Genomic DNA, 24593 nt, shown 5'->3' with positions numbered 1-24593 from the left:
AAGGTAAGAAAACTGTTTCTGTGCTTGTTTCATTTAGATTAAGATGGTTAAAAGCAGAATTTTTCTTCTGCATAGTAAAGTTTCAAAGCTGTATTAAGTCAATGTTCAGTTGTAAACTTTTGTAACGTTTTGTTCCAAGTTATGAACATTTCAGAGCTACGAACAACCTCTATTCCTGAGGGTTTCCTAACTCTGAGGTTCTAACTGTAAATTTAATTTAGAGCCTGGCAAACAGTTAAGGACAAATTTTCAGAAGTGCTGAGCATTTCCAACTCCAAATGGAATCAGTGAGAGGTGGTAGCTGTTTCCCACCTCTGAAAATCAGGCCCGAGTGTCATATTACAGATAGAAAAGAATGGATTTATAAGACTACTTCTGAACCTAGGGCATTACACTTTTCAATTAAATATATGGGCAACAAGCTGCATGTATATCTTACATGCAGTTTATCATGCTTTTCCCCCTAAGTACTTTGGCATACAGCATCACCTTACCAGTTTAAACTATGCTGGTAGGTTTTGTTCTAATACTTTTTCTAATTATAAGCTGCACAAAGAGTATACTTTGGGGAGAAGTTTGTTTTTAAGTGGTTATGCTTGAGTGTAATGGAGAATCTCACCATTTCAGGGAGGCTACAAGCATTAATAATGCAACATTACATGCACATTTGTACTGAAGACGCCTTTGATCGGTTAGGCCTATATTTTGTGTGTATAGTGGAGGAATCAACAGGCTGGTTAAAAACACATCACATTAAATATGCTAAAAAATGTTTATAGTTTGCTAGCAGATAAAGGGGCCTTTGAAGCACAAGTATTAACAACTGAATATCTCCTTCTAGCCCAATCTCGCAAATACTAACGTGATCAAATGTTGTGCTTCACTACTCAATAGGAACAGGGAGGATGCCAAATTGTTCTTCCACACTTTACAAAGAACTGTGAATCATATTATCTAGCATGAGGAGCCTACCCTGAAGGGACTGTAAGGCCAAAGCATGCTTATGCATTAAACACCATTGAAAGAAAATATAAAGAAGAAAGGGAAAAGACATTCTTAGTTTTGTAGGGTGAACAACCCTACCGTTGCTAGAACAATGTCTGAGTGTAAATGATTCATACGCACAGACTCGTTTTGACAGAACAATTCTCTAGGATTTCAAAAAACTGGTCGAGCTCATTATGTGGAATTTAAATTAAGAAGGAATGTGTCTTCACTGAGAAACCTAGCATGTACTTAAAGCTTGGGACTAGTAAAGCAGAAGACAAGTAATTAGAAGAAATAAAAAAAAAAAAAACCCTAGCAAAATAATGTGCTTGAAAGCATCTGTATATGAATGCAGAGAATATGGGAAATAAGAAGAAATGAAAATGATACCCAGTGATGCAGTGTGTGAATTCATGTTCTTGAATTAAACCTAGTGGGATAATTCTCACACGTGAATGTAAATGGGGGCTTAAAACCATACAGAAGAAATAAGAAAGGGAAGAAAAGGAGCAAGGGTGGTATTATGTCACAATTTTTACAAAATAACTGGGATATAATTTGATCATGAGGATATATTTTAGGTAAAAATATAAAGGGTGAAATCCTTGCTTCATTGAAACCAGTGGCAAAATTCCCATTGACCTCAAGGAGGCCAGAATTATACCCAAGGATTTTTTTTTAATTATTTTTTTTTACAAGTAGCAACTACAGTCAGGGCCTTCAAGACCAGAAGACAATGAAAATGAGAAATATAGGGACAATTAAGATGTTCAGAAGTGAAGGATGCTGGACGAGAGGATTTTGGCTCCCCCGTCATCTGTGTGATGACAAATACAGATAAACATGGAAGAAAGGGGTTCCTATGTACACAAAGAACAACTTAACAGCTCTAGGAATAGAAGAAACTACCTTGGATATACTTCCTAACAGTGCAATTTTCAGTTAGGTACTGTGTACAGAGACATGACGTTATGGACCAACGTGGTAATAATCTCTCTAGACACGACGTCAGGTCTTTAATAAGAGTGAATCTAGACATTCATTTCTGGGTCCTCCGTACCAAAAATATGTCAACACATGGAAGGCAATTCAGAGAAGGAAAACCAAAAGTATTAATGAAATGGAGGAAATGAGGTGTAAGGAAAGATTAACTAGTTACAAGCTTGGTCAAACAATATTTATGTAGGATATTATAGTCTTCTATGTGTTTGAAAGGTATAAATGTAAAGAAAGGAGAAAAAATATGGCGAGCGTGAAAAAAGGCTTAAACCAATAGTAATGGAATGAAGAATCTCTTAAGAAAAGTGATGGTAGTTCCATCACTTATTTTAATTTAAAATTGGACTGGGCAAAGCATTGGGAAGATAACTTGGAAATTATCTTGCTGACCGATCTCATTGTACACTGTGAAAACTGTGAGCAAGATGGTTTAGATCCTGCATTACACATCCTTTGAAGGCGATAGACAGTTGTCTTCTATCTTTTCAAAACAGAGGGGCAATTCAGAACACCTGATCAGCCTTCCTTAGCTGCTGAAGCAACAGTTCATGGTCAGTCTTGCTGAGATGTCCAGCATGATGAAAAGGTCCAAATAATCCTGATCTAAAAGCAGGAAGTGATTAATTATGACCTTTTCTGTTATGGTTTTACATCCAAAGGAAGGATAAGACCTAGATGGGAACCAACCTAGATTGTTGATGTCCAAAAGCGTCTGGTATTGAACAGTCCATGCCTTCTCAACCACTCTTACTTTGTATATTATAGGAAACAGTCCTGAACTGACCTTTTTTTAACAGATCCCTGTCTCTAATTTCTATATTTGATTCAGTAAATAAAGCCATACTCTCATCTGTATGTCAGAGTTTTTCAGGTCTAGATGCTGGAAATAGCTAGTGACCCTGAATCACAGTATAACAAAAACTAAGGTCTATCGAAGCAGAAACTTATATGGCACTAACTTGTAATTATGTCCTTTTTAAAGTCTTCTTGCATCTACTTTTTTTTTTTGCCTAGATATACTACAGAAGAAAACCTGAGATTGTGTCTGAGTAAAACTAAGGCTAATGACCAAAAATAGGATGTTTACAGTCACTACAAGTATTTGTGTAGTAAGAAATGACCCACTGCAAGGGTGGCAGAATCTGACCTTCTAGAACATGGTGCTGATTAACTAAATGACCAAATGAACCTATATGAAAATAACCAAATATTAGCAGTAGTATTACTGATACCCACTTTTAGGGATTGTTCTGCAGTTTACATAGGCAAATAACATTTTTGTATGCAGCATGATACAAAAACACAAGCTGCAATGTACAAAGTATGAAATCTGATTGAAGTATTATTCTCAAGGTGAACTGGTAAAATAAATAGTAATTACTAAAGGTATTTGAGAAAAATATTACTAGCAAGAAATTTCAATATTAACTAAGCTATACTTTACCTGTATGACTTTTGGATACATAATGGTCAGCTACATAATGATTGAATACCTCTGTCCTTCTCTTGATAGCCATCAAAAAGGTAATTAGCATATTGTAATGTTTGGGGGTATGATCTACCTTTACTGGAGAAGAAGCAACTCTGAAACCCAATCTATAAATACCTATTAAATTCAATATGTAAATGTGATATTTGCCCAACCAACATAAACCTGCAACCAGACACATCCTTTTTAAATTAGTGCCAGAAAATCCTAGCGTTATATCTACTAATACTTAAGGGGACCACCATAGATTTTGTCTACCCAAAATATTTAATTTTTCTTTAAAAAAAAAAAGGGGGGTTTCCCTTGCAGTCCCTGTTGTTCTCTATATCCACTGATATGAATAAATTTAAAGTCTTATGATTAGATTTCTCCCTCTCCCGCATATCTACAACCTTGAACATTCAAACATGTTTTTGGTTCTCATCCCAGAGAGACAAATCCTGCAGCCTTTAATGTAGGCCAAACTGCCACTGAAGACAGCCTTAGGGAATCATGTCACATGCTTTGGAGATTAAGTGGAATATAGAATCATGCAACCATGCAGAAGGGCATGTTGCTTTGTATCTTTTTTAGCAATTACTAATAAAACACACTAGAGATGCAAGAATGCAGACATTATCAGAAGGTGGGGAGAGACATAGACCAAATACATATCACTAACAAAAGGGAAAGCAGTGAAACACTGACAACTCCAGACTCAACAAAAGCAGTAACATGCAATGTCTAAAGCCCAAGTCTAGTGCTTTTATCTGGCTAGAATAGTTACCCCATAATCCACTGATCTCAGAAAACAAAGAAGGGACACAAAGTAGGACACATTTTCCATCCTCACTAGTCTCATGGTACATCACTGCAGTACTCCACCTCCTCCCTGAATACTGGCAAGTGATTTATTTCATGGGCAGATAAAAAAAATGATGAAGCATCTGCAGATTCTATTAAGATGATAGCTTGGACACACTGATAAGAAGCAGTGATTCCTTTTGACATGACCCAAATATGACAGAAGGATTGTTTGAAGGAAACTCATTTTAATGAGAGAGAAAAAAAAAGATGCGTAACCTAAGTTTTATGGGGGATGTCAACAATATTGAAATGCATCATAAGAAAGATCTTTTTGTTGGCACAGAGAAATGAAAAGCTTGCAAGGTATTGTAAGATCAATGCGGGTCTTGGGGATTTTTTTTTTACTATTATTATTATCATCTTTACAAATGATCCAAGGTAAGCAGGGACAGCTTCCTTGCCTTCTGCCAGGGAATAATACCTGGGGCTCAGAAAAATGGAGTTGCATCCTTCCTGAGAATGATTAAGAAATGGCCCATAACACATACAGATTATTTTGATTGACCTGCAATTGCAGCTAGTGTCTTGGAATGTATGGTTGTGATGGATTTCCCCTAGAGGTATGAGAGCTGTGTATTGTACTAAAAGAATATGCAGAGGCTTCATGGTGATGAAAGGCAACAAAATTTAAGTATGGTTTCTTAAGTGCTTGAGTTCAGCTGTGATGAGAGAAGGACAAGGTGAAAAGGAACCTGTGTATTAAGTTATCTGCTGGATGAGGGAAGAAAAAGGAGGTAAGACAGAATATACGTTATCTTCTGAAAGACTATCAATGTCCTTTGCTTGCCTTCCTCCCTCTTTAGGACCCATCAACCAAAATTTTAAATACACATTGTTACAAATAAATCAGTTCTTCCACAGTGTTTTGGGGAAATAAAATATTCAAGAACAATCATACATAATTTCTCAACAAATCAATTATAACTGTCCAAGACATGGTCTTATTTCTGCTTTTTCATCTTTCTATGAGTATATCCATTATATTATTTATGAATATATATATTATATTATTTTGGACGAAAGTCCCTAGAATTCTGTGTATACCTGTTCCACATTCACCTTGGCAAAATGAAGGGTGAGCATAATATAGCTCAGCACAGAGACTCAGCATGGAAGCAGGAGATGGAAGTCTACATTATTAACCATAAAATCTTGAAGTGCTAATGCTACATACAGGGCTAGATCTTCAGCTAGTGTAAATCAAGATCACACCTTTGACTTCAATGGAGCCCAGTCTATTTATTTCAGTAAAGGATATGGCTCTCTGATGCTTGAGGACCAATTTAGCTGACCTCACAGATATAATTAACACTGATACATCGTATAATATCTGATATTTTAACATTTCAGATATTAGGGAAAATCGTGTGCTAAGCTACACTGGCATAAAATGCAAGAAACACCAGTGAAGCCAATGGAATTACTCTGGAGTTTATGCTGATGTAACTAAGGGTATGTCTAGACTGCAATGTAAGCACTTTTAATGGGACTCGAGTCAGCTGACCCATGTTAAGAGAACCCGGGGCTTAAGCATTTACATTGTATTTTAACCCTATATTAATGTTTTTCTAACCTGTGGTCAAACCTATCCTTCTGGAATCTGCACTGCAGTGTGCACACCCAAGTCAAAATAACCATATCTACGAATCCCTACCCTCTCACTCCCGGAAATGTGGCTGCTCTAACCCTAGGGTTGTGGTGCCCTATGAGAAAACTTTACTGCCCACCCTGCATGTTACCAGGAAGCAGCTCACTCTCCAAAAGGCTTGATCAGTTCACTCTCCATTGCAAACCCAGGGGCTCTCTGATAGTGTGCTTGCAGATTGGTGATTAGAAGAGAATGGGCTAACGCTGACCTGAGCTGCTGCCAGGGGGTGGCTTCCATTTTCAGTAGAGTGGACTGTAGATTGTTGGGTTAGAGAGGACTAAGGAAGTTGTCCCATTGAATTGTGGGATACTTCTGGCTAACTCCTGGACCCAAATCAACTGTGTTTAAACTACAAAGCAATTGGGCTTGGACCCTGTGGCGTTTAGATGTTGCTTGTAATTATTAGAATTGGGAGCACTGGCTGTTGGGAGTCTGAAAGAACAGGAAACAGGAAGGATGGGGGAGGAGTTGAAGAGGCTGAGGGAGAGCTACTGAGGGTGCAGCAGCAGCTTGGAAAAGAGGTTTCCACTTTAAAAAATAAAGTCCTGTAGAAGTTTGTTAGTACCTTGCCTGGCTACTACAACATTTTGGCGATGAGGTGGGAACTTCTGCCTCTGAACCCACCTGCACCCTTTCTACAAAGCCGAGGTGAGCCTCCAATTGTTTTTACCCTGGATGCATATGCTTGAGATGCATATGTCTGAGATGCTGGATGAATATGCTTGAGATGCATATGCTTGCAATCAGTGCTACAGAGATTTCTGAAGTAAGAAAGTGTGCTCTGCTAATCTACTGCCTTGGAGCAGAAGGGCAGCATATCGTGGTAAATATAGCATATTTACACTTTTCCCCTTGCAGACAATAAATATGAGACTGCACTCACTGCATTAAAGAACTTCTTTGTACCAAAAGTGAATGTAGTAGCTAATCGCTACAGATTTCACCAGCGTGAGCAGAAACCAGGGGAGACTATAATGCAGTATACTGCTTCCCTGAGGAGTCTGATTGTAACTTGTGACTTTGGGAATATGGCAGATGAGATGATTAGAGACCAGCTCATTGAGAAAACAACCATGCTTCATGTAAGAGAACGTTTACTTCTAGAACCACAATTTACACTAGAAAAAGCAATAACCATTGCTAACCAGAGTGAGTCAGCTACAGCTGAAGCCAAAATAATGAGCATGGATACAGGAGGCATAGTCCACGCTGTGACACCTTTGCGGAAAAGTTCACTATTGCTGCAGACAAACAATTACAAGAGGAAAACTAATGAAAAACCACCAAATCAGCAAATTCAAAATACAGTAAAAGCATGCTTTCGCTGTGGATCCCCACAACAGCTTGTAAGCTACACAGGATGACTGGCAAAAGTAGCTCAGTGCAATCATTGCAAAAAGATTGGGCATTTTGCTAAAGTATGTTGCAGCAACCAGTTCAAACAACAGGTGCATGCAGTTACAATACCAGATGTTACTGTGCTGAACGTGGACAAAATCACTACTGCACATATTCCAGAACAAATAAAGTACACTGTAAATGTTTCTGCCATACCCTCAGGCAAATCACACTCTATTCAGATAATGTTGGACACTGGCTCAGCAGTATCTATACTCCTGATTCCATCTATTTGCATTACTTTAAAGATGTGCCTCTTACTGAACCCAAGCTTCACTTGGTGTGCTATTTGAAAAAAACATATTCCAGTACATGGCTGCCTGCCAGCAATAGTTACTTTTGGTGATTGCTGTGTAACTACATTGTCCACAAAGGCACTCCTATCCTTGGCAGAGATTTATTGGCTGGTTTAAATCTCAGCGTAGTTAATGGACGAATTGATCTTCCTCAGCAAAGCACTCTTGCAGTACTCACACCAGTTTCGGCTGGGACCCAATACCAGGTTGAGGAGAAACTAGGCTGTGCTTATGGGTTTCTGCATAAAGTTAAAATGCAGAATAATGTGATGCCTGTACTACAGAAATTACAGCACTTACCATTTTCAGTCAGAGAAGCTGTTTCAGAGGAACTGAGAAAACTTGTTCAAGAGGACATTATTGAAGAGATTAACTCCTTGGAATGGGTTTCACCTATAGTAGTGACGCAGAAGAAGGATGGAGGCATTCGCCTTTGTGTGGACTTAAGGGAGCCAAATAAAGCTATTGTGATTGACAGCCATCCTCTTCCTCACATAGAAGAAGTATTTGCAGAACTCCATGGAGAAAAGATGTTTTCTACTCTTGATTTGCAGAGCGCATACCACCAGGTTATGTTGCATGAAGATAGCAGAGACTTCACAGCGTTTATTACACATGAGGGACTATTCCGTTTTAAACGCGTTCCACACGGTCTCGCATCAGCCCCAAGTGCCTTCCAAAAAATTATGTCATTGATTTTGAAGAATCAACATGGAGTTAAGTGCTATTTGGATGATATTATCGTGTTTGGAAATACTTCGGAGGAGCATGACAATAACGTGCAGTCTGCACTAAACTGCATCAGCAAAGCAGGCCTCAAGTTCAATAGGTCCAAATGCAAATTTAGACAAACTGAACTCTCCTTTCTGGGGCATACAATTTCATAGGCTGGACTAAAACCTGATCCGGCTCATATCCTGGCAATTTCAAATGTTCCTCCTCCAACAGATTTGAAAACCTTACGTTCCTTCTTTGGTCTTACCTCCTGGTATGCAAAATTCATTCCCAATTATGCTTCTGTTAGTGAACCATTACGAGAATTACTATGGGGAAGTTCAACCTTAGTGTGGACAACGGATGCACAAGCTAGTTTCGAAACGGTGAAAGACTTGATTCTACATAGTCCAGTACTTGGACTATTCACTCCTGCATTGCCACAATTGTAACTACTGATGCTTCTGATTATAGACTTGGGGCTGTCCTCACACAACTTCATCAGGACAACACAGAGAGGACTGTTGCATTTGCTTCAAGGACACTAAGTAATGCTGAGAGAAAATATTCTACAGTCGAAAAAGAAGCACTTGCTTGTGTCTGAGCTACTGAAAAATGGAGAACTTACCAGTGGGGCCGCACGTTCAAGTTGCGCACAGACCACAGCCCTTTGATGACGTTGCTTACCACAAAAGGACTGGGAAAAGCAGGATATCATATTGCTAGATGGTCTGCAAGACTACTCTCTTTCAATTATGAACTGGAATATAAGCCTGGAAACCAAAGTGTGGTAGCTGATTGCCTTTCTCGCTTGCCTTTGCTTTCACCAGATGGTCCACCGGAGGATGAGGATGTAGTAGTTGCACTTATTACAAGCACTCTTACTGCAGTTACAAGAGAACAATTTCAAGCTGCCTGTTCAGCATGTCCAATTCAACAAAAACTACGGGAATTTCTGACAAAGAGATGGCTCAGTCGCCTAAAAACCTTGACCCAGTTTTGCTGCCTTATTTTAGAGTTTGGGATGAATTTTCTTTGCTCGATGGCTGTGTGCTACGAGGTACACACCGGCTACTTGTGCCAGAAGAATTACAGTCAAAACTCATACACCCGGCACACGATACTCATCAAGGAATTGTCACAACCAAACAACGACTACGGGATCTGTATTGGTGGCCAGGGATGGACTCTCAAACTGAAGCACTCATAAAAGCCTGTGTCACTTGCCAAATACATGATAAGACAGCAGTGACATGTACCCCGCCATTACAGCCTGTTCCTCTTCCTGAATCTGCAAGAGAAAAAGTGGTGACTGACATTGTAGGACCCTTTGATACTGCTCCAATTGACTGTTGTTATGCCATCACCTTAATAAATTATTTCAGTAAATGGCCTGAGGTAGCGTTTACATCGCAAATCTCTTCTGCTACAGTAATTAAGTTCCTCTCTTCAGTTTTTAGCAAGAAAGGTAACCCCAAAGAACTGGTTTCAGATAATGGTAGTCAATTTACTTCTCTGGAGTTTGAAAGTTTTCTAGCAGAGCGGAACATTTTACACAGAAGGTCATCCCTATACTACCCTCAAGCCAATGGGGAAATTGAACGGTTTAACAGAAGTTTGACAGAGAATTTGCAAATGGCTAAACTGGAAGGGCGATTGTGGATAACCTTCACTACTGATTTCTTGCAAGCATACCAGGCTACATGACATGCCACAACGCAAAGCTCACCCGCAGAGTTACCAAGGATGATGTGCGGAAAAACAGTTGAACAGAACCAAGCAAAGTATAAGGCTTTCACAGACAAGTGGCGGGTTGCTAAGGAACCAGAGTTTCAGGAATTACACAAAGGGGACCATAAATTCACAGCTCCTCTTAAAATCGTAGAGATAAAGGGACCTTACACCTATCGACTTTCTGATGGGCGTGTATGGAATGCTTCTTATTTTGCACCTGCCTATGCACCAAGAGGAGATTATGCCAACACCTAGTCTGCATTGGATGACTTCACCATAGTATCAACACAACAAGACATTGCACTGGAACTGGGGCTTGAAAGACGGCCTGTCAGACCCAGACAACCACCTGTCTCGACTAGAGACTATGTTATGTAGTATCTATAGTGTTTTTAGTTTAATAATTCTGTCAACAGTATAGTGCCTTGTTTCCTATTTGTTCCTGTGGTTAGAACAACCATGTTTATTGTCAGGTTTCAGAGTAACAGCCGTGTTAGTCTGTATTCGTAAAAAGAAAAAAGAAAAGGAGTACTTGTGGCACCTTAGAGACTAACCAGTTTATTTGAGCATGAGCTTTCGTGAGCTACAGCTCACTTCATCGGATGCATAGCATATCGTGGAAACTGCAGAAGACATTATATACACACAGAGACCATGAAACAAAACTTCCTCCCACCCCACTCTCCTGCTGGTAATTGGGAGAGTGTCTTAAGAGAGGAGGGAATGTGGTGTTTAGATGTTGCTTGTAATTATTAGAATTGGGAGCACTGGCTGTTGGGAGTCTGAAAGGACAGGAAACAGGAAGGAGTGGGGAGGAGTTGAAGAGGCTGAGGGACAGCTACTGAGGGTGCAGCAGCAGCTTGGAAAAGAGGTTTCCACTTAAAAAACTAAAGTCCTGTTGAAGTTTGTTAGTACCTTGCCTGGCTACTACAACAACAGACCCTGGGTCCCATTTTAACTTGAACTCAGACCCTCCAGACCTGCAGGGTCCTGGGACTCTGGGTTTGAGCCCTGGGTTAGCGCAATTGCAGTGTAGCTGCAAAGGGGGTTAGGTCTGAGGCTGGGCTGAAGCATAGGCTTATGTTGCAGTGTGGACATATCTGAGCGCATAACTTGGCCCACCAATCTTGTCCTTGGTTACTAATCTTTTTTCTATGAGCTATTTCTCTTCCGCTCAAGTTCATATCCATGACTGTTGAACACTTTTGTGCTGTACAAAAACTGAAAAGGATGATTTCAGGTCATAATAATGCACATGTCATGTATTAATTAAGCATCTACATGGCTGTTAATAATTACCAAGGAAATTAATGGTATTTGTGATTTCTAATATTCCCGGAAAGAACAGGGGGAAAATGTATGTCCTCCTCCTTATCTCAGAGATGTCTCTTTTATGTGTCAATATTACCAGCTTTCCTACCTTGTCACCAACACCTCCAACAGAGCCAATAGAGCCTGGGGGACCTTGAGGACCCTGCAATCATAAATGGATGTAAGTTAGCTAACTATACTACTTATTATTGTTTTTCAAAGGAATGCAATGAACAATACAGAATGTGTTTCTTACATCTGCTCCATTAGGACCCTGCGGACCTCTTGGACCTGGAGGACCAGGCGGACCCTGAATCAGAGAGAAAATATGATATGTGAACTGCAGTATTTACGGTCATAAATATAAGCACAGATTTTTTGTCAATTAGCAACAATAGATTCTGCATGCAGAGAGCATTTCATCTTCGGAGTGTTGTGCAAAGAGTAAGGGCCAGATTGTGGTTCCCCATTGCATGAGTCCACATGGTGATGAGGGCACAAGGAGCCCCTTGTGTTCCTACACAGGGACAGACACAATTATAGTTTCTGTGGGTTGCTGTTATCTCTCAGTGCCTCAGAGCTCCTGCTCCAGGGATGCAACACCAGTCACCAATGCTGGTGTCTCTCTCTCTCTCTCTCTCTGACAGGCATAAACTGGGCTGCTCTAATTAATCCTCATAGGTCCCTGTAAGTCAGGTAAATAAGCATTAAACCCCTCCTTTTTAAAGATTGGAAACAGAAGTGAAGTGACTTGCCCAGGGTCACAGCGAGAGCAGGTGACAGTCACAGGACTCTCTGTCCCATGCTGTAGACCATAAATGGAATATCAAATTGCAAGCTATAAAGCAAATCAAAAAACAGAATGTTGTCTAGCACTTACAGTGACCAACAGGGAAAAAAACCTTACCATTGGACCAACATCACCGTTCTCACCCTTTTCACCCGGAGGGCCAGGCAGACCCTGATAATAAGAAAGAGAAAAGAAAATACTGCTAGTAAACTACTTAGAAGAAATAATGTAAATCACAGCTACCCGTTAAGAAAATCATAAGATAAAATTTGAGGACAAAAGCTATCTGAATTAAACAGAAAAAAAATAATTTAAAAACTAGTTTCATATTATGGCAACAAAGATTAGGGCATCCTTGAATATTTATAAGTATAACTGATGAGGAAAAAACTTTATGAAAAAAGAAACAAATTAAAGAGCTAATATGACTGGTTTAAAAAAGACTGTTATGATTCTTTTTGGACACTGATTAATTTGATTACATACTGTATATATTCCCATACAAAAACTTGATTAATTTAGATGTAAGGTTGCTCAAGTGTATGCTCGTGGAAGGAAATTGTGGGTCACGAGAACATACACCCAATACAATACCAATCCCCAAGCGTATTGCACTATACTCAGCCACACCTACACACAGAGTCAGCACCTCAGCTGTGTAAATCTATGTAGCTCCAGTGAAGTGAATAGAGTTACACTAATTTACACCAAGTTAGGATCTTGCTCTCAATTTCAATTAAACAGTACTGTCAACCTTCAGCACATATCAAAGAACTGATAATCAAGTCACAGTACATAACCTTTACTCCAGTTTTACTGTAATGCTATATTATTTAATAACTTTAAAGTATAACCTTAGGTTCCAGTATGGCAACTCCTGATTGACCTCAACACATCCCCTCTATTGAGGGCCCAAAGGCTCAGGGCCTGAAGCTAGAACACTTGCACCAGAAAGGAGTTCCCTTCTAACAGGGAGTTCCCTGTTGGCTAGCCATGGCCAGTTTTTGGCCCCTCTACTGAAGTGGCATAATGGGCATGGATCAGATTATAAAATCTGGATGAAAGGATACAAAACTGAGCACATTCTCAAAAACACAAACAAAGATTATTCTGGTACTAACAGCTACTTTTATTACAGTAGTGGATATCATGTTGACAGTAAAACTCTACAGTATGGAATTCATAAAAAAACTGACTGAATTCAGATGTATAATGCATCTCCTTTTTTAAAAAAAAGATTTATGTCAGTACAGTCTGTTAGTGAGTAAAATGTGCTGAGCTTTAAGAAAATACATGCTTCTTTTTAATATAGTTGTTGGTACAATATATCTGTTGCAGTTGCTTATTTATTATTATTTAATGAGCATGAAAGAGGCAACTTTAACTCGTCCTGTGATACATTTGGTTTCTATATTTCAATCCCTTTTTATTTTGAAAATTAAAAGACTGTGATGCATTAAAATGGAAAGCTATAAGTGACAGTAATCTGTTGACTAAAATGAATCCGCTGATTACATGCATGCTGAATAGTAGCATCAATGAATATTTGTCTCGTTACTAGCTTAAGATCCAGGTTATAATGACACATGTTTTAATTATTTACCAACATACCAAATGTATGTTGATAATTGGATGTACAGTAATAAATTCTCATATTATATTTTGCTACAGTATATCTGTACTCTAAAAACAAACACTTGATTGTACAGAACAAAACATCTGTCCCCATTATTGAACATGCAATTCACTATGTGGTTGCATTATAATGTCCCTGAAGTGTGTGTTATAGTGTAATTAATCAGAATTAATGTTCCACCATGGCTTTCAAAAATACACTATAATAAAATAATGAGCCATTATCACTTCAAAACCTCACTATATTCTGGCCAAATTATGAAATAATACCTTTCAGAATACAATGGTAAATAATTTCAAGCAATTGTGCAGTTACAGAATAGGTGAATAGAGTGATCCTGAACAATAACATGCATACTCATTGATATTGCAATAAATTCATAAGGCATTAGAAAATAGTAGGTTCTTTTTCAATATAAAAAATGCAGCCTAAGGGAGATATGGCATTTACAATCCCATTTTTTTTAAAGTAAGTTTGAAGAATTTTAAACAGAGATTTTTTTCTTTTACTTGCAGGCTTATTCTCTACAAACAAGGGCCATCTCCTGTCATTTCTGATGGATACTCTCTAAAGGGAAATTTGATGTCATTTTGAGTATTCAATAACCAATATGTTCAGCTACTAAATATTCTCCATTTTACTAAATGGGAAAGATTTGGCTTTAAACAATGATGTTATGTCAGTTTCCCACACATGTCTTCCAAAAGGGTTGTTTGTTCATTTATTTATTTTTGGAAGAGGTAGGAGTTATCTTTATTACATGTATGATTTTCAAGAAACTAAAAGCAGCGAGCAGGTTATGATTACCATCTAGGTGTCTGGATATCCTCTAACTTCCCTCATGGCTTTACCTTGGATAACTTTGTAATATTTAAGCAAATAATATTTGGATTGACGACAATAACTTCAGTGGTTTAGTATCCCCCTAGTTCATTTGTTATGTGAAGGGATATATAACATTTCCCTATTCACTTTCTCCATTCCATTCATGATTTTATAGATCTCCATCATATCTCCCCTTAGTCGTCTCTTTTCGAAACTGAACACTCCCAGTCTTTTTAACCTTTCCTCATACAGAAGCTATTCCATGCTCCAAATCATTTCTTTTGCCCTTTTCTGCACCTTTTCCAATTCAAATATATCTTTTTTGAGATTGGGCATCTAGAACTACATGCAGTATTCAAGGTACACTACGGATTTGTATAGTAGCATTATGGTATTTATGGTCTTATATTCTATCCCTTTCCTAATGGCTCCTAACATTTTGTCAGCCTTTTTGACTACTGCTGCACACTAAGCAAATGTTTTCAGGGAACTATGCATGATGATTCCAAGGGCCCAGTCTTAGAGATGCAAAGGGTAAAATGCTGACACCAAGGAAGTCAATGGAAAAACTCCTATTAACTTCCATTGTTGCTATGAGGAATCCTACCAGTTACTGATGACAGTAAACACTCCGCATAGCATTTGCTCTTTCATACCCCTTTCTGGCAAAGTAAAACTATCTTAGACTCTGAGATGATTCAGATACGTAATACATAATTTTTAACATTTGCCTTTCCTTTCCTTTCTTTCTGCAAGAGACATTTCTATTTTTAAAAGTATTATAATTTAAATTTAAACAACACAGTGGAAATTCATATAAAGACTACATTAAAAAGTTTAAGACAGACCTTTTCCTGTGTGAATGAAAATGATTTTTAAGATTTAATGCCCACTATAAGCAGCACCAGTAGAATTTAATTTCAGCTGGGGAAATTTGATTATCATGAAATACTATAAACAAAAAAGATAAAGTTGTTACTCTCCATGGGTTCACTGTTACTATGAGAACCACATTAGTGAATAAAAAGAGCTCTTGATTTCTCAGTGGTACTTCATTACCATTAGCATATGTGTGATCTTGGTCCATGGACCAGCACACTCAGAGGAAAATGAGATTTGGGCAAATATAATTCTTCTATAGAACTCATTTATTGGTTTAAGTCTCAACCTAATTGATTTCTTACTTTTATGTATTATTTCACTAAATTAAAATATATGAAAGTAAAGTATATTGATCCTTTCTAATACACTCTTAATTTAAACAATATTTTAAATCTGGAAATACCTAAAAAGGGTAAGGTTATTTCATTGTCTTTTAAAATACTAATATCTGTAAATAAATCATAATATAATCAACGCATCATGTTTTTTTAACTGCGCCTCTGATTCAGAAATATTAAAAATATCAACAAATGCCTTTCAAAAGTAGAAACAAACAGTTTTATGTGAAGTCATACATGGGAAGTTCCACCAAATCTTGTACTGTAGGTTTACATCCCATGCTGCCTGGCAACACACTCGAAATTAGCACAATGTTGTCCAAGCAGCATTGCATAGTAAGATTTTGGAAATGGGTGGTTAAACAGGTTCTGGGGTTAGTGAAATAGCACCTGAAACTTGGCAGATAGGAAAAGTGTTGTGCTATTTAATAAATTCCCAGACCTACTGTATAGTTTCCATATAAAAAAGTGTAAAATAGCTTAATAAACAGTCAAAAGTTCAAACCACTGCACCCTCTAATATTTGTGAATTGGAAAAGAGTACAAAAATCTTAAATATTTTGTTCTTTATTCTCTATTCCACTATACTTAAGAAATTAAAAATTAAATTTTAAAAAGCAAGATTTTTAATTTGTAATGATATGCCTGAAATAGTGACATGCTGTACATTTTATTGAGCATAGTGTCTGTGCCTGTCCTTTATGTTTGCTGACTACCCTATGGAATGACTGCATTTTGAGAGGCAGAGATTGCGACGCCAAACCATGCCAAAAGTTATCAACAAAGGCAGCAATGTATACCCAGAATGAAGTTTTTCTATTCTTTTCTGACTTAAGCGATGTCTCTGTTTGTATCAACAAGGAATAGAACATGTTACCACTGTTTCCAATGAAACAACACTGAACAAATTACCATGGGATCTGGTAAATTCTCCATCAATTTGAGTCTCTATATCAAAAGTGGATGTCTTTTTAAAAGATATGCTTTTGTTCATGCACAAATTATTTGGCTAGATGCATGAATTATTGGGTGAAATTCTATAGCCTGTATTATGCAGGAGTTCGGACGTAGATGATCATAATAGTCCCTTCAGGCCTTAAGATCAGTGTATCCATCTATAAAATCTATGAACATGGAGTCTCCTTATCATGTATTATTAATTGATGGTGTGATGTATTTAATGAAAGGCAATTCTTTCTTGTTCACACAAGTGACGATGTGGAGATAATGGTCCCTATTGCTGAAGGGGAAAAATAATACATTGTCTTACCTGAAGACCAATGGGGCCTGGAGGACCAGGGAATCCTCGTGGACCTTCATCACCTTTCTGCCCAAACATTCCTTGCTGACCTCTTGGGCCTGGCTCTCCATCACCTCCCTGACAGACAGGAAGAGAGGACATGAGCAAAAAGCGTAAAGATGCCAAGCTTGATTAAGAAGTTCCACTAAAATCAGTGGAGTTGTTTCTAAATATATGTGGTATTGAGTTGATTTTGCTATTGTTTGTTATATACATAGTAAAAAAAAAATGGTCCAAATGATTGGTCCAATTCACCATGTGCATTATTCCAGTGTTAAAGAGTAAGGTGTAAATCCTTTGGATTGTGAGTGTGGGGACACATTGTTACATATATGTTGTGATGTCAAATCTTTTCTATGTCAAGCAGCACAAATTAGCACATTATCGAGTTTTGTAGACCTAATGAGAATCTGAAAAGGCCTGGGTTTGCTATGCATAAAAACTGCATTACTTACAGCTATACCAGGGGCACCAACAGGACCTTGAAGACCTGGAGGACCTGGAGGACCCTGCATAAAAAGAAAAAGACAGCAGTTTTGGCATCTGGAATAAGATGAACAGTAGATAGAGAGAGAAGAGTATTTGCATGATCAAGATCTATTAAGCATTTCTATATTCCTCCAGAGAGAATGTAATATTACTCAAAAGTCTTTTACATTCAGTGCAGTCAGGCATTATTTGTTTAGCTCTCAAAGACTCAGACTTGCCTGGCTACAATAAATTTTAAACTGACATTTACTGAAAGCACTTACATTCATAATGTTTCAGGATATTTAAAAATGGATTTCCATTCAAACATGACTCTAAATGAATACTGGCTTTTCCAAAACTAAAAATATCAGACCTTTTAATGAGATTTGTACAGAGGAAAGTCAACCCTTAAAGTGTGTTCTCACGCTCTGTCTTCAGACTGAATGCTTATTATTTGAATCACATTTTCCGTAAAACTATATATGTTTTTGTGATTGCACAACACTTGCTGTCCTGTCCTTCCTGACTGAGAACTGAGCTTGTCTGAGCACTATGGGTCACATTCTTATTTACAGAAACACCCTTTTACACTGCCTTAAAGTGGATAGAAATTACATTCTGTATTGCTAGAACAATTCAAAGGAGTCTTAATGTAAATAGGAATCTTGACACGTCATAAGACATTACATGTCATATGTACATATCATATCCATCTACATATATGTTATGGGCCTGATTGGGCATCTCTTACTCACACTGGTGAAACCTTACTCATATGAGTATTCCCACTGAAGTCAATAGGACTACTCACATGAGTAAACTGTGTTACTGCGGGCCTCATGTGTGTAACCTTTACCTTGCATGCAAGATGTGTTTACTGATTGAGATGATTGATTTTCTGGAAAGTCCCAAAGGTGAAGATATGGCCAATGGGAAGGCAATAGGAGCTCCAATTTGTGTTGCAAGAAGAAGAGGCATTGCTCGATACATGCCAAGCTATATTGCAGGGTAGTTTATTGAGTGGGGGAAGTGTGAAAGGCTAGTTCAAATCTTACTACACATTCACCAGGCTTACTACTGCTGATATTATGCAGTGTTGTTGCTGTGTCAGTCCAAGGATATTAAAGAGAAAAAGTGAGGGAGGTCATATCTTTTATAGGACTAACTTCTGTTGGTGAGAGAGAGAGAAGCTTTCAAGCTTACAAAGAGCTCTGCTGATATTGTGATGTCTGGTCACTTTAGTATTGTCTGCTAGATTCAATAGCATGAAAACAAGAAGACCTGGATTGTCTAAGAATTTATAGTAATGGCCTCTTAGCGCTCCCTGGTTGTACTAAGAAGAGCTCAGTCAGCAGCATCCCTTGAAGTGGTACAACACAGCTCCACTGGGCAGTGAGTGGATGGCTTAGCCAGTCGAGAGCAGCAATTCTGAACCCTTAGCAGGCAACAGGAAGAGGTTGGGAGGAGAGTGGGGTGAATTTTTGGGGGTTGAATAGTTTATTTGCTGAGTAATGCAGTTAGGTTGAACTGAAACTATTTGTGAATTTGCACTGTATTAGTTTTGGCTGGGAAAAAGTTTTTCAGGGCCAGCTTCAGAAAAATGAAAAGGAGGACTTGTGGCACCTTAGAGACTAACCAATTTATTTGAGCATGAGCTTTCGTGAGCTACAGCTCACTTCATCGGATGCATACTGTGGAAATTCTGCAATTTCCACAGTATGCATCCGATGAAGTGAGCTGTAGCTCACGAAAGCTCATGCTCAAATAAATTGGTTAGTCTCTAAGGTGCCACAAGTCCTCCTTTTCTTTTTGCGAATACAGACTAACACGGCTGTTACTCTGAAACCTTCAGAAAAATGAGTGTGTGTATATGTATCCCCCTTATAACCTTTAGCCTAGTGGTTAGGTAAGTTGTATGGGAGGTGGGACACCTAGGTTTGAAGCTGGAGCAGGGACTTGAACTCATACCTCCCCTTGTCACATGAATGCCCTAACCTGCAAGCTGTAAGATGGTTTGCTTTCAAGTTTTCCTACTGAAGCCCTTCCACTTTGTATAAATATTCATGAAGCTGAAGAAAGAATGAGAATGACTCTTTAGCCTTGTAATTAAGACACTCATCAGGATGCAGATGTAGGGATAGGAAAATGTGGATTCAAATCCTTCCTCTGAATCTGCCAGAGAGAAGATCAGAATCCATATCTCCTGACTCCCAGATTTGTGCCCTAATCACCAGGCTAAAGAGTCATTTGCTTGCTCTCGCTCTTTGGCCTAATGAATGTTTGTATATTTATACAAAGTGGAAAAGCTTCAATCAGAGCACTTGCACACAGACTAGCCTATGGGCTGGTGGTGAGGATAATCACCTGCAATGGGAGAAATCTGAGTTCAATTCCCTGCCTCAGAGTGGGGACTCAAACCTGGGTCTACCACACCCTGGCAAGTGCCCGACCACAGCAAAAGGTTTTAAAGAAGAACATACACTCCTTCATTTCACTGAAGCTGACCAGACTTTTCCAATTTGCTAAGAAATTCTGAGTATTTCCTGAACCATATTTGTTTTGATTTTTCAGTTTGCTGCCAGAACTGAAAAATCAATTATTTACCTGGCTCTAGCAGGGAGGCTCCTCACTTCCCTCTCTCACCCTCACAATAGCACAGTCTAGAGAGGATTTGATCCTGCAAGCTCTCTGTGCATGGAACTCCAACTGAACTCAGTTTGTCAATGGATTGAAGGATCTGACTCTACATGCTGTTTTAACAACAAAAGCTGCACAATATTTTCTTTGTGAAAGTGAGAGCACATTGTACGGGGAGACTTTGGCAAACCAGTAAAGTGCCTGAAACCACTATGGCTCCAAGCAGCCAAGTCAGCAGGCTGTAAATTAGCCAAGTCAGCAGGCTTAGCTTAACCAAGGCAGGAGGGGTGCCACAGAAAGGGCAACTTGACCCTGCATCCTTCCTGATAAGGATTGTGTTGAAGTTGCTGATACATGCATCTTAGAAGAACAGGATGTGCCCCAGGAAGGTCTATTGGGGCCTCAAGGCCGCAAACTCTGGAAAAAACCCCATCTGGTTAATTGATAATCAGAAGGAGCCTCTTGCTTGCCCATTGGAACTGCTTGCTTAACAAGTTTTCTTTAAGGGACATGTCATTCTGTTACTAATGTATAAGTAAGGGGGGAAAGTTTGAGGTAGGGGGACTCTTCAGGACTGGACTCTCTCTCTCTCTCTCTCTGGATGCATCTTGTGTTTCCCAGCGGCAGACGGGCCGCTGCTGTGCCACTCAAGAGCCACGCTCAGCTTTGGTCATTATCAAGGGTTGGGGGTGTTTTACTAACCTCTTGTGGACGTGTGTATAAGTGCTTGAGACTAAGTAAAGTTTAGCTTTAAGTGAAAGCACTCTTGTGTTGTCCTGTTTGTGCCAGCCAGCTATCGGTCGGACCCCCTGATTTATTTCCTGACACCACCTCGCACAGAGTAAAAGTTACCAAGAGCTTTGGGTTGAAAGAACCCCGGGTAACAACATCAGATGGGCCCATCATGCAAAAGAAAAAACAATTGCAATACTATTGGATTGTGAAGGGAGACATATATCTGAGAGGTACATTGCTGGAATTTTTCCATCCCCCTCTTACAAAATACTTGCATTATAGTTAACATTTGAGTGCTGCAGTGGGCATTCTAGCAGAGGGCTGGTGTGATGGAGAGAACCATCACAGAAAATGTGGAAGCCCAGGAGGCTGATTTGTGATAGGGTTAAGTTGGTGATATGTATTCAAACTCTGTTGTTAATCAGGTGGAGGGAGTGGATTGGCAGAACCTGTCAGGAGTGGGGCTAAGGCAGTATAAAGCCTGCCCGATGAACAAGGTGTGCACTTTAAGCTGGGATTTTAGTCTAGGCAGAAATCTGCTCCAGTCCTTCCTTTGGCTGGGAGTTCTAATGTAGTTTAGGGCCTTGCCTGAGTTTAAAGAGCTTATTCTAGTCTAGAAATTTTAGAAAAGACTGCAGTTAGGTTTTCTACCCTTCACAGGAGAGCTTGTAAAGGGGTATTTCTTAGCTGTTTGTTTGGGGGAGGGGTGTTGATAATTTAAAACAGTTTACTTCCTTAAATTGCATTTTTTCCTCCATTTCCACAGCACTCCTGACTTTCCTCTTGTGCTCTTTTTTTCCTTCATAGTATTGATGAGTTTCTGACCCACTGTACAAATACCATGATGGCAGTGGCACTGGCAAATGTTTTCAGTCTCTTTCGTGACGTATCTTAACGTGATATTCCTGCACGTATTCCAACAGACTGACTGGGATGCAGCTAATGGAAGGAATTTACATACATACAAATAGAAAATGTATCTAAATTTACTAGACTGCATTGAAAATGTCAGACACTGCTTCTGTGCTCTCAGGATGAATTCACCTCTCTGCAGACAATCAACACAAGGCCAATGGAGCTCTTAAATCTCACTTTGCCCTCCATACAGAGTTCATGTTTAGTTTCACCTATTAATCACCTTTAAAAGCTGCCCTCAAACAATTGTTCATACAAGGGCAGATTCTCTGTTCCATTACTCAAGTGGCACAAAAGGCTGATTGTAAACCCTAGCTGGGTGTTCTCCTGGCATGGAGAAATCTCCAGTGGGGGTGTAGCTAGCAGAGTCAGCTCCTGTACATTGCCTGCAATCTCCAGTGTCAGGGGTGTGTCCGGGGCAGGGAGGGATATACTGGAGAGCTGAGCAATGCACTATAGCTATCCCCGGCTGGCAGATAGTCCTTTGGCAACCATTATCACTATAGGTTTCTTGTTAAATATCAACTAGTCAACGCCCCTAGATGTCTAGATTCCTCTGAAGAGGCCAAAGGAAAAAAAATAAGCCTTAAACATTTTCACTTAGGACCCCCTGATCTTAATCAACCCAAGTTTCCCCACCTTACCTTTCATCAGGAGACAAACACTTGAACCGGAAGTCATCTGAGATGAGAGGTTCAAGTGCTTGTCTCCTCCCCTGCAAGTCTTTGAGGGGAGGCCAGATGGCATATTCTGTCCCTCCCCTGCACACTCCTTCTGTCTTATGGGAGGGAAAGCAAGTTTCACAGAAACGCACATTCTGAAGTTAGTGGGCTGAATAGGTATAGCGGAGGGTAGAATCTGACTCAGTGTGCCTGAGTTCATTTGTGTGCTCTAAGATCAAAGTTGTATCACACCTTTAAATAAAAACACTACAGCAGATGAACACTGAAACAATCCAGGATTTCAATATGAAATACTCCAGATATGTGCATATTCATGCAAGCCTCACACTTGAGTATTAAGCATGTGCAGGATACAATTTTCAAACACTTATTTTGCAATTACTTTATTTGTAAAGGAAGGCTCCTGAAACATATCAAAAGCTCTCGTACCTATTAAAGGTTATGGACTGAATGATCAGCCCTTTGCCCAGCTCGAGTAGCTGTGCTGAGATGGGGCAAAGCAGGAAGGGCAAAAGTTTTCACAGACACACTGAAGAAGCCATGTGTACCTTTAAGGGGGAGAACAGGAACATTTGTATGCTGCCACATACAGAGCCCGAATAGAACTGGATTCTGGGCTGCACAAAGATGTGAACACCTCAAACCCCACCCTTTTCCATGCATGGAGAAGCACTATGCTTGTGTACCACGATGGCTCTCCAGCTACATAAATAGTAGCTGGATTTGTCCCTACATCGAGGGCAAGTTTACAACAATAATAATTAATAATAAAGCTGATTTACAGTTATCTGGGCACAAAGTACATGCCTGGATAATTTAACCCATTTTAAAAAGTTCTCATTTGAGATAAAATTCCATCTGGCCATTTTTTATATCAGACTCACCCAAAAGTTCATCTCTAGGTTGAGAATAAGCGCTAAAAAGAGGAATTTGTTCAGTAACTTTTCTAGGTATATTCCCTGGAAAACATGGACTGATAATAGATGTGCTTTCTCAACCATATCTATGATATGTTCCCTGTGTTAACAGGCCATTGCAAATATTTTACTACAAAATTTATTATTTGATCTGACAAAACAGAATTGTGACAAGTATGCATTTGCTGCATGTGGAAATGCAGAACTAAGCCTTCGCATGGATAACTGCAGGAGGATGCTCTTATCTTTTTAAAAAAATGCCATTTCCAACACAAGTTTGCTCTCTATATTCTCCTATGAATATTATTAAATATGAAAATATTATTAAAAGTATTAATTAGCATATGCCTTGTATTGAACAAGATGCCATTTGATGTGAAGATATATAATCATACATTTGACAGTTGCTTAGAACACTCTACATTTATAGTGCTAGACGCATAATTAATAATAAAACATCTTTTTCATGATCAGGAAAAGTGACTGAATATTCTACCCTTGCCCTGAGCTCTACTTACTCTCACATTTTGAACTGGAATGTAATCAAGAATCTCTCTTCAGTGACTTCTCCCCCATTTTGTCTGAACTTGTTCAGAAAAAAATAATATAAAAGCAAACCCAAACACTGAAGAGAGACTTGAAAATGACTTGAGACTTGTTTGGGATTTGAAACAGTGACTGTAAAGCAATCAGAGGGATGGGAAGTACTGAAATACTGTGGGGAAGGTTGATCGTCAGATATTTCTGGCCTGACTGGAAAAAGGAAGTACTTGAACTCCTGTGAGAATATTCATGTGTTTTTAGACCCTGATCCAGGTCTACGGAAATTTATGGGATTCTTAAGATTGAATTCAGTGGGCCCTTAGGGTATGTTTACACTGCAGCAGGGAGCAAGCCTCCCAGCCCAGGTAGACAGGCTCACACTAGCGGAGCTCAAGCTAGCAATCTAAATATAGCTCTGGTGGAGACTCAGGCTAGTCTCCTGAGCTCAGAACCAAGTGGCTGTGAGGTCCTGAGAGGCTGAGCTGCAGTATCAATTCTG

The 24593-nt window shown here is 39.1% G+C and overlaps 1 protein-coding gene across 1 annotated transcript in view; it reads right to left on the bottom strand.

Moving 5' to 3' along the window:
• COL11A1 (collagen type XI alpha 1 chain) overlaps window positions 1-24593 on the bottom strand; it is a 235035-nt gene that overhangs the window by 42410 nt on the left and 168032 nt on the right. The window contains exons 45-49 of the mRNA XM_007055218.4: window positions 17649-17702; window positions 17164-17271; window positions 12330-12383; window positions 11679-11732; window positions 11532-11585 (exon numbers count right to left, since the gene is read on the bottom strand). Of these exons, the coding sequence (XP_007055280.2) occupies window positions 11532-11585; window positions 11679-11732; window positions 12330-12383; window positions 17164-17271; window positions 17649-17702 (324 nt within the window). The remainder of the gene's footprint in view (window positions 1-11531; window positions 11586-11678; window positions 11733-12329; window positions 12384-17163; window positions 17272-17648; window positions 17703-24593) is intronic.

The sequence above is a fragment of the Chelonia mydas genome, chromosome 8, assembly GCF_015237465.2.
Source record: "Chelonia mydas isolate rCheMyd1 chromosome 8, rCheMyd1.pri.v2, whole genome shotgun sequence".
NCBI lineage: Eukaryota > Metazoa > Chordata > Testudines > Cheloniidae > Chelonia > Chelonia mydas.
Note: the sequence above shows the minus strand (reverse complement) of the source record. Positions and strands in the feature narration are given on the sequence as shown.